This window comes from Falco rusticolus, chromosome 2 (assembly GCF_015220075.1).
Source record: "Falco rusticolus isolate bFalRus1 chromosome 2, bFalRus1.pri, whole genome shotgun sequence".
NCBI lineage: Eukaryota > Metazoa > Chordata > Aves > Falconiformes > Falconidae > Falco > Falco rusticolus.
Window position 1 is genome coordinate 73,955,322 of NC_051188.1, and position 11,516 is coordinate 73,966,837.

Below are 11,516 nucleotides of genomic sequence, written 5' to 3' on the forward strand. Positions count from 1 at the left end.
TGAACAAGCCCCAGTTAGGACTCCACTTTGGTTTATGAACTTCGGTGCATCACACAGAGTTCAGGTTCTTGGTACTGTTCTGTACTGATTTCTGATTTACTTGTTACAAGCTTTCAAGTGCTTCTGAAGCACCAGCATGTTAACTGACTGCTGAACTGACAATACAAGCTTTAATCCACACTGCTTCTTTAGCCTTGTGCCTGATGATTGAAGAGCCAAAGAAAGAGCTGAACCTGGCAGAAAACCCCACTGAAGCCGTACAACTGAGCTGACACGTTTTGTAACCGGTGCGTTTCTCAGAAGCAATAAGATTAAGTGGATCAGCTGGTGTACCCTGTGCCTGGTGGAAAGAAGCTTATTTAAATTAAGAGGACCAGAGAGTCTGTGCCTCAGTCCAGAAAGAAAATGAGTTCCACCGAAGACCTTGACTACCCTAAAACCATCTTGCAATACAACAGTGGATTCTTAGTCTCCAAGGTAAGAAATATTGCTCAGTCTTGGACAGATGTCTAAAAGTGTGCAGAGTAATACTCAAGGATCTCACTTTAGGTCCTGAATATAAGTCTTTGGAATGAATATTATCTCATATGAAAGAATCCTGTTGGCTTACCTAAGCAGGAAGGAAATTTGCAAAGAAAAAAATTTGAAAGGGATTTGACCTGTCAGGGTAAACTTAGCATTTATTGAGACCTCTCTGACCTTTGGGGGCTTGGATGAGAAGACCTTGACTCTGCATGAGGCTTTATGAAAACCACAGGTATTTATAGCTGAGGGCTTGCTGTCTGACTGCCTCAACGTAGAAGGTTCCTTTGGTGGTGGGATTTCTTCCTGCTTTTCATTTTTTGAATTTGGGAAACAGAGGGCTGACTTGAATTGCCCTTTTTTCCCTCCCTGTGAAGCCATGCAAAGAACAAGATTTTTCAAATATCTTCTCAAATAATTTTCTTCCCTCTCCCATGGTTTGTCTGTATGTGTTATGCAGACAGCTGAGCTTGAGAACTTCTGTGTATTGCCTCTTTTCAGGTGAAAGTGTCTGGTATAACGACTGCTTTTTCCCAACAGCATTTGATTAAGGCACAAAGGTAGAACTAGTTGTTTCACTTTCCTTATTGTTTACTTATGTTATTTGCCTTTATGTGTGTATAAGCACATGGGCATAAAAGTACAATATCCAGTGCTGTGGTGATTTTTTGCTCATTTACTATTTAGTTACCTTTCCTATTGTCCCTTGTTGCACATCTGGCCAACATGGTAATGGAATGAATGCTGTTTGGGTTGTTCAAATACTGCTGCATCCTAAGGCTCCTGAAAGGTAGAGCTGACAGTAAAGAGATGAAAAATGGATAATGAAAAATCATTTTGCTTGGTGAGAAAGAGCAGTGCCCAATGCTTTCCAGATTAACACTGGTACTGTGTATCTAAGGAGTGATCTCAACTTTGGTTAAATCATGTTCTTACTGAGGAGTTTCCCATGTACTTTATCAAATCATTGTAGATACAGGCAGTCAATTGAGCTGATGCATTTGTTACTGTTTTAGGAGTGTTTGTGTGGCCAGAGAAATAGGCTAAGACCTATAAACTTGACTGTACAGCTAGAGAAGGAAGTTATATATGTCTGTCTGAAAATTGAGGGCTGTTCCTGGAGATGTGACACACCTGTGTGAAAAGACAGGGCAATTCTGTTGGTCTGAAAGAGGCAGTCCTTTTGGCTGAGAGGAGCCTCCCTGCCTCAGGGAGACCACTGTAGTCATCCACATCAGTCCCTGAAAATAGGATCCATAGAGTGGGGATATTTCCCGCTGCTGTAAGCCACAGTAGAGTCTCCAGGGTTCACTGGAGCATGCATTAGATCCTCAGTTAAAGAACAAAACCAACAGAAAAACTTACCACCACACAGTCTTGCCTTTGTGCTCTCTGGCAAAAAGCAAGAGAGACTGTGAGAACGTGCTCTGAAACTCAGGAAGATCCAGGAAGATTCATACCCTAATCCTGGCTTCTAAATGTGAACCTTTGTGAGCCAAAAACATTAGCTGGCTTTGCCAGAAAAGGAGAAGAAATGAAAAAAGGTGCACTACAAGCACTGCATGGTATTATAGGTGTTCAGAGAAATTTCAGTTTAATCATTAGACTTGTTTATATGAAATACAATTTTACATGAAAGCAGTATTATTATATGTGTTTTTTCTCCAACAAAGAAACCTTAGAAATGTAGTAGGCCTTGATGCTTTCACCTGATCCCTCACTCCCTTAACCCCAGGTTATCTTCACTGCCTGTGAGTTGGGGGTGTTTGATCTGCTGCTGGAGTCAGGAGAGCCTCTGTCTTCAGATGCCATTGCCACACGCTTGGGTACCAGCACCACGGGGATGGAAAGACTGCTGGATGCCTGCGTGGGACTGAAGCTTTTGGCAGTAGAGCTGACACAAGAAGGAGGTAATAAAGGCAGAAGAAGGGGGAGAAACTAAAATACTTCAACCTCTGAAGATTTTATAAGTGAGGAAAAATATGTGGGGAGAGGTGATATCTAGTTAGGCCAGTTACCATAGCTGGAAGGAGGGGAGAATCACTTGGGGATGCTATCCCCTCTTCAGCTGAAAGAGAAGCAACAAATGTCAGTATGTTTAAAGGTGTAACGTAAAACCCAGGTGAGAGGCTCTATATCCCTAAACTTTTTTTGTGCAAGAACCTCAGGTGACCTTGGAGGAGATATTCAGGGTCTCTTCAGGGCTGGTCTTAAGAAAACTCTGACGTGTGGGCACAATTTTAAACCTTGAAACCAAATGGCAGGGTGGATGGGCAACAACATGATTTAAAAACACATTTTGGTTTTCTTTGGGGTTTTACCACCATGTGAAGTATTTTGTTAGGTTGCTAATCTGAACTGAGAGGTGGTGTAAGTTTGCCCTTGCATCAGAGATGTTGAGTCCACATGGTCAGAAGGGATCTGTAGCCATCAGACAGCTCGTCAGGACTAGCCAGAGTCTAACAAGTTGTGTCCCCTGCTTTGGCTTGTGCTGCCTTCCTCTGCTTTAGGACTTGGAGTAGCTGTCCAATGAGTTTAGGGAGAGCAGGATCTATCTTTTATATTCCTTTTGTATGCCAATCCCGTGGGTGAGCAATGCCACTGCAGATGCGTCAGAGGAAGTGGGGGATATTTTGGAGTCCTTTAGGCGTTCATCTGTCTGCAGAAGGTCCTGCTCTAGTGAACTGAGAGAGTATAAGTGTGGTTGGCATGCTGCTTTGAGGACTTGTCTCCCACTTGCTGACCTTGTTGACTGAAAAATACCCCATGTCTGCAAGGGGTTCTCATTTAAATAGAGCATACCAAAAGCTTCCTCTGATAGCAGAAGACTATAGGGAAATTATAACACTCATAAAGCATTCCTTTTGCTGTTCTTGAAAGAAATGTTGGGTGCCGGAGTAAGTGTAGGTAGATAATGTTTACTCACGCTGAATGGGGGAACACACATTTCAGCAACCCTCACCCACTGCTCGTTGCAGTGGAACGATTGATTATAGAAGCAATGTGGTTGTATCTTTGATCATATAAGACATCTTCCAGTGATAAATACCATGCAATACAATAGACTTGGCAAGGTGGTATATCATACATGTTAGTAAATATATTTATTTCACCCTTTAGCCCTCTACAGAAACACAGAAATTTCTAACATCTACCTTACAAAATCAAGTCCCAAGTCTCAGTATCATATTATCATGTATTACTCCAATACAGTCTACTTGTGCTGGCACTACCTGGCTGATGCTGTGAGGTAAGGAGTGTTGTGCGTTGTCTGTTGCAGACTGCTTTGTGCCATCTGTGTTGCTGCTCTGAGTGGTGTGTTTCTGGGGGAAAGCACGATGAAGAAGCTGACTGGTTTTTGGAAAGAAAAACCAACAGATCATTTTGGCTGTTAACACAGCCAATATGTGTTCTTGTTTTTTCTTGTTTTCCATTTGTGTCTATTCTTCTTTTCTTTTTCATTCTGATGCTAGAGATCTAGGAATCAGATTTCTATGTGTTTGACCTTCAGGAAAGCACTTGATTGTTACGGTACCTCTTAGTTGAGGAGGCATCAAAGTAAATGATGAGTAATGAGCACTAAGGATACTTCTGTTGCAAAGGTGTATAGGAGTAGTTTAATGCGGGGCTGGAGTCTCGCTTGTTCCAATCCATGCAACTGATGATCAAACATGATGTGTCTGGTGGTGATGATTGCACCAGTCTCATACATTTATTTGAGGTGTTCCCCTAAATCACAGAATGGTTTGGGTTGGGAGGGACCTTAAAGATCATGTGGTTCAACCCCCCTGCTGTGGGCAGGGACACCTTCCACTAGACCATGTTGCTCAAAACCTCATGCAACCTGGCCTTGAAAAGAACCACTCATTTTTGTGAAAGGTTGAGAAATGTATCAGCATGTTTTGGAGGGTGGGGGGGGTGGCAAATGAGCGTGCCTCTACAGCCATTACAAACAGGCTGTCATATGTTCTGTACAAAGTTGAGCACCTTCCACAGTGATGAACTAGCTGCAACTACAGCCCCGATGTGTGTTTGGGGTTAAAGAAAAAGAAATCCACAATCATGATTTTTTTGGTTGCTGTTTTAGAGAAGGAAAAAACCAATATGAAAGAGCTTTTGGAATTTCATCCAAAGACCCTTTTGGAGCAATGTACAGGTAATCATTAGTATATTCATGGAAATATTATTATTATTATTGTAGATAAAATTAATGTTTTTATTTAATTGTCTTGAGCCATAATTATGATGATGTGAGAATCTCACTCAGAACCATCATGCAGCATTTACCTTTCCCAACAATATCCATTACTGGGACACTGTCTGACATTTTGAATAGAATTACATAATTTCCTATTCTGAAAAACATATCACAGGTCTCTGGCACGGAGGCAATGGTAGTTGGAGGAAACAAAAATGCCTTGGAAGCTTCAGAATTACCAGCCTAACACACTGTTAGACTTCACTAGTCTTAATTCCCTATTTAAATGCATGAATGCATAGCTGTACCCTTCTGCTACAATAAGGCTCAAGGTAGGTTTATGTATTCTGTGTCAATAAAAGCAGAGATTAGTGTTTAAGCTAAAACTTGTAATAAGTCGTATGATAGGAATCACCGAGGATATTGTAAGTTGCCTTTTCTATGTGCCTGTGTCTTTGTGTTACTAGATCAGAAGAAGAAATGCTGAAATTCATGGCTGGCCAGAACTCAGTGTGGAGTATATGTGGCAGAGATGTTCTTGCTGCATTTGACCTTTCCTCTTTCACGCAAATCTATGACCTGGGAGGTGAGCATTAGTATATCTTCTTTAACAAGCCTCTGAACTGTCGTCTTTTACAAGCTCTGAAAGAAAACTAATTCATATGTTATATGATGGGCAAAACGATGGAAAGCAGAACATATCTCGGCAATAAAGGGAGCATTTTACTAATCTGGTTGGTTTAAAAAGAGAAATGTGAGAGTGGTGCGAGCATTAGGAAGCTGAATGCTCTTCTTTACAGAATCTTATTTGTGTGAGTAGTGGCCCATCCCCTTGTGTACGTGGCAGGCTTGGCATTTATTCTTGCCTTGCTTGACACTCTCTTCTGGTGCCAGACTCCTTCCCTCCCGCCCTTCGGTTGGTGTCACTAGATTGAGAGACTGTCTGCAGCCTCTTGCCCTGCTGTCCCAGCACTGCAAAGTGCTGCCAGAATTCATGGGATGGGTCAGGCTCCCTTGCAGGCTCCATCAATGACTTCCCCAGTGCCTGGTTTAGTGGCTCTGTTTTTCATTTCCCACCTTCCAGCATCCACAGCTGGGTCTGGCTGAGGGGGTGCATAAGTGCTGTAAGGGCTGGGGCTGACCTCTGTGCTGGGGGTCCTGGAGCTTTCTGCAGAGCAAATGGAGACAGTGGCCTCTGCTGTCCCTCCTCTTCCCTTTCAACAACAGTGGGGAGCACGTGTACCTTGCCAGCTTCCATGCAGCTGAATGCACCATTGCCTGCTTCATGAGGGTGTTGCTGAACAGGTTGGTTTTGTGTCAGCACTGAATTTCTTTTACTCTCCCCAAAGGAGGTGGAGGAGCTTTGGCCCGGGAGTGTGTTTCTTTGTACCCAAATTCCACGGTCACAATTTATGACCTGCCAAAAGTTGTGCGAGTGGCCAAGGAGCAGTTTGTTCCCCCTGAGGAGTGTCAGATCGCTTTCCATGAAGGTATGTGTGGACAGCGGTGTACTGTTGTCACAGCTGTTGCTCCTGAGCCCTTTTTCTGTGCTCAGAGGTGCCCTACTGGTGGCTCAGGTCTCCAGCTGCCGCTTTTGTGGGCAGAGTGTCCCAGACTGCAGTCTGCCTCCCCAGCCCAGGTCTGCAGCTCATTGCTACAAACAGGCTCTCCCTGCTGTGCAACCACAGCTGCCTTCTATCAGAGACATGACTCAGTTATTCAGCAACCCAGAAGCTCTTTACTCCTGAACAGAACTATTTGATTTCTTCAGAACAAGGGTATTTCAACAACAAAATTCCTGCAATTTTGAAAAACTGCCATGTGATGTTGTAAATCTTCCTAACACTCCCTTTTCTTCTGTGCAGACCTCCTGGCTGATGCGTGGGATGCCAGGCCTGCTCAGAGAAGGTGTTTTCCTTCTCTGGTCACAACTGGTTGACTTTCAAGTCCTAAGATATTCCAGGCTTTGAATGTGGGTGAGCTAGCCCATATTCCTCTTGCCCATTATGTAGATCTTACATGGTCTTTGCACAATCTATGCTGAAAATGAGTGTAGGGAGATCCAATTTTTTACGTTTACAAAAGCTTTCAGGATGTTGGAATGACTTAATGTTCCTTTGAAGGTAAAAGAGGAAAGCAGCCTTGAAGGAAGGAAAGGAGTATGTAAAAACAAAGATGGGGAAACACAGGAAATGTTACGTGTGCCAGTGGCACAAAGAAATGAGGGTGGAAATAACAAGATAAGATGCAGAGAGAAAAATCCAAATGTAGTACATGAGGTACTGAACAAGAGATATGGTGATGAAGCTAGTGCTAGGAGGTGAGAGATGTGTATTTTTTCCTTATTCATTTATGATGTAGTGCTGTGGTTACTGAAGGTCTTTGAAAATTTGTTTAGATAAAGGAAAATTCTTTGGGGTTTTTTTCCATTACAGAAAGAGTGAGAAAATGTCTACTCTTTCTAATGCTTTATGAATCTGAATTCCTGTCATTGGAGAGAACTTAGACTCAAATATTTTCCCATGCATCAAAGGGTGTTTCAGATGAGTTGCAGCTTTTAAACATTTCAGAACTTCCTGAGACTGAACAAGTACAAAATTCCCTATGCAGTGCCACAGAGGACTTTTACCTGGTAATTCTGTGCTGTCTGATGTGTGTTTTGGACATGGCAAGCCCACAGTCTTTAGAACTGGACAGAACTGAATGTATTTGCTTAACTCAGCCCTCTGTGTTTTGGGAGGTTTGTGTAATACATGTATTCTTGCTTTAACAGGAGACTTCTTTAACGATTCAATTCCAGAAGCTGAACTGTATATTTTATCCAAGATACTGCATGATTGGGATGATGACAAATGCAGGCAACTGCTGGCAAAAGTCTACAATGCTTGCAAACCTGGTAGGTGCAAGCTCTTGAGAAGCAGAGAGAGTCTCACCTACCAGTAATGTGAAGCACGCCAGTCCTGATTCTCAGTGACACAGTTTCTCTGCAGGTGTTTCTTCATTTAGTCTTTTGCTTTCCTAAGCCAGCATTGTGCAACTGAGCCGAACAAGGTTTGGTCCAAGTTCTCTTTATCTGGCTTCCAGTTTCAGTCTCCTCCTCTACTGGGACTCTTATTTCAAAACACTTTGGTGTAAGGATTTGGAATTTGGGGTATTCTTTAGATAGGTGTATACCTCATAGTAAAAATCCCGTTAAGCGTCACATTAACCCTCAAGCTTTGAAATCACTCTGTAGAGAGCCAGGTTCTCAACAAAATCAGTATGGTCCTGCAGATTTCAGCTGGGGAAAATGGGAATTTCCATCCCAGCCATAGCATACCCTTCAGCCCTGGTACGTCAGCACCTACATAGCCAAGCAGAGGCATGCTCTGATGTTTTTGCTCTTCCGTTGTCTTCTGTGATGCTGACATATGACTTAACGTAGAGGCTGCTTCTTCCTGAAACTAAAGGTTAGGCTCTAATAACTCAGCTGAAAAATATGTTGTTTTCTCAGAGCTCAGTGTGTGTTTTATTTCTCTTTCTTCAACCAGGCGGTGGGGTGCTGCTAGTTGAATCGCTTCTGAATGAAGATAAAAGCGGGCCTTTAGAAACCCAACTGTATTCGATGAATATGTTGGTCCAGACTGAAGGAAAAGAGCGAACAGCAGCCGAGTACAGCAAGCTCCTCGAGGCAGCTGGCTTCGGAGAGATTCAGGTCAAGCGGACTGGTAAACTCTATGATGCTGTTTTAGGAAGGAAATAATAGTATCTCTTATATGTACCTAACAAGACAAAATAAGTGAAGAACTGTGATATTCTCTTCTTAGAGAAGAATCATCAACTTAGCTTTTAGTTAAGGCAGCCAGCCTTTTTGTAAGCTAATCCATTGTCAGGAGAATCACTGATGATAGATATTGAGTGTACATGGATTGCGAATCTGGCAGCCTGACTAGGGCTTGCCTTTGGATCTGGAAGGGAGAGAAAGAAATTACCTGTTGCTCAGAAAAAAAACCACAAAAGAAGTATGCAGTGTGACTGCTTCAAATTTTTTAATTCTTTCCAATTGTAACACTGTATCTGATAAAAGCAAAGCTGAATTTGTACTTGAACTCCTGCAAAATAAAACTGATCCCTATTCTGAGCTCTGTTACTTGTATTTTTATTCCTGGGGAACTGATTTAGTATAAACAGACAAAATTATACCTTCTTGTAGTTAGTGTTTTCAGAGTTAAAGGAGAAATCCTGTATGAGCTTTGAGGAGTTTGGCATGAAAAATGATAGTAATTTTTTATTTCCTCTAGATTTTGATTTAAGTTATGAAAAGTAATTTTGTAGCTTGATGACTGGCTTAAGCCCAAGGGATGCTCTTTACAGGGTGGGAACTGACATGACAGCTAAGAAGGAGAATGATGCAGCCAAGTCATTCAGTTATGCACTGGGGAAGTCCTTATTGCATACCTCCTGCTGTTTTTGAAATCATTTGATCAAGCACAACCTGCCATAACCCACCCAGTTCTTGGTAGCAGAATTACAGGTTACTGGAGTAAGAAACATTTGGAGAAGGTACCAGAAAGTCACACTGTGCAGTTGTGGCTTGAACACTAATTGCATTTGCACATTAAGCTGAATACTAGAGGAGCCTGAAATAGTCTTCTCAGTAGCAATCTACAAGATCCTCCCACTTCTTAAGACTGTAGGAGGAGCACAGGCAGAAAATAGCCTCAGTAAGGAAAAGTTGGCCTTTGTCATATTTTGTGATATCAAAATCAAATCATGAGACCATAATGGCCCTTCTCATCCTTAAAAGCAACAGGGCACAGCTCATGAGCCACTCTGCAGGTAGTGGCTTGAGTAGGATCTTGCCCTGTATATATCAACAGGATACTGTAGGAATTGGGACACGTGATTGTGGAGAGTGATGTGGCATGAAGGTGATTTTACCAGGAGCTGCAGCCTGTGAGTAATGTGTTCTGAAGGCTTGATCTCTTTCCAGACAAAGCGAGGTGTTACATCCTGCAGAAGCCAGGCATGAATGCGAATAATGACATGAGACTGACAAGGTCTTTTTTGGTTTCACCTACACCCCAAACCCCCAAATGTTCAGGGAAATTATTTCTCTGTTTGTACTGTGCCAAGAATCCAAAGCTGGTGGAAAAAACCCTTTCTGGACTTTCTCTAATAGGCTTTTTCCCCCAAAAAGAAGCTGCAAACCCATGGGCTGGTGGTTGCTCATGTGGTTGCATGTTTCCTGAGCCAGTAGACAAGTCAGTTATGGTCAGCACGCTGCAGCTGCATATATAAACTGACACATCATATAACCTTGATGAGTCAGAGAATTCCTGTCTCCACTGGTGTCAGTGGCAGTTCTGCCCTTGACTTGAAAAAAAAAAAACAAACCACAAGCAGGATGTTTTGGTTTGTCAAAACAAATTCTTTAAACACAGTACTTACACACTGAGTTGATTCACAACATGCTCTGCGTGTCATTAACTTCACAGAGAGTGGCTTGGGCACATCTTGAATAGGCAAGATGCATGCCTGGTTCTAACACGCCTTTTAGGTGTATCAAGGTTCAAAGATGCTGGGTCTTTGAAAAACAGGATTGATACATTACCTGGAATTCAGATGGAAATGAATGAAGTGCAGAATTTGAAGATCACTGGTATTTAAATGACTTTTAAGGGTCAGATGTGATGCCATATTAGAGCAGCTAAACACCAATACATGATTGCACTGTGCTTTCACTGCTTGTGTGAGGCAGAACCTCCAACCAGCTATAGTTTTAGCTGCTCATTCCTTATCTGCTAGTTGGCATTTGAACATCCAGCTTCTGGGGAGATGCTAAAGCATTCTTGGCTGCTTTCTTGTGCTGGGTGACCAAGGAGATACTGGAGTATGCATAAGGAAGATGCTAAAATTTTATATTCACCTTCAGAGACCAGGCCTTTGAAACTACAAAATAATGTATTAAGTGGACTTGTGCTGTTTCCATTAGACTATTTATTTATCTATCTACTCAGTTCTGATTTTCCCATTCCTTTTCTTCACCCCCCTGCCCTTTCCGCCACAGTCTGTTTAACCTCCTCTTCCTTCAGAGCCTCTCTTGTCTCCTGTGTGCTTTTGACATTTATCCATTCTTTAGTCCTTCATTCGTGGCCCAAAGAGAGATTGCCCTATAAGCATAGAACAAGTCACTGCCAGAGTAAAAGAGTAAGTCCAGAGAGCTCTGAGCTTAAGACCTGCCTTGACAAAGCAGAGGCATAGCTGGTCTCACCAGTCTTCCTTTGTAATTTTTTCTTTTTTTTCCTTGTTCTTCTTTTCCTTTTTTTTTCTTCCTAAATGACAAACCCTGTGAAGAACGCCCAACACAAGTGCTTTTCTGTATGCAGGCAGATTAAAAACCTGTTTGCTCTACGGTTTCCATGCTCCAACAGGCATTTTGGATGACAGCTTGTTATATGTGGGGTCTAGAGCCCCTGGAGGGACCTGGGACCTGCTTGGTTGTTGGTTGTCCTGGACTTGTGTGCTGATATAAGTGTGTGTGTGTGGTTTTTCCCCACAAATTCTGCACATTTCTCCCCTCTAATGCACTAGCTCCTCAGAAAAGCCTTATTGCAAACCAACTTAGTTTTGGGCAAGAGCAACATTTTGAGTGAAGTTCCAGCCCAGCAGGGTTATGGAGAATGTTCTGCACTGGGGGGGGGGGGGGGGGGGGAGGTGAGAGAGAGATGGTGGGGGTGCTTTCTGGATCTCAGTATAGAAGCCTTGTTTTAATAAAACAGAATAAGAGGAATATAGATAGCAAGTAAATATTATG

The 11,516-nt window shown here is 42.5% G+C and overlaps 1 protein-coding gene across 1 annotated transcript; it reads left to right on the forward strand.

Annotated features, from left to right (window-relative positions):
• The first annotated feature begins 126 nt into the window (after positions 1 to 126).
• ASMT (acetylserotonin O-methyltransferase) lies at positions 127 to 8,840 on the forward strand. The gene is made up of 8 exons (XM_037378508.1): positions 127 to 477; positions 2,258 to 2,432; positions 3,643 to 3,772; positions 4,610 to 4,678; positions 5,188 to 5,306; positions 6,070 to 6,210; positions 7,494 to 7,616; positions 8,251 to 8,840. Exons 1-8 carry the CDS (start codon positions 406 to 408, stop codon positions 8,460 to 8,462), a joined length of 1,041 nt encoding a protein of 346 aa, XP_037234405.1. The 5' UTR covers positions 127 to 405; the 3' UTR covers positions 8,463 to 8,840.
• Positions 8,841 to 11,516: the final 2,676 nt, after the last annotated feature.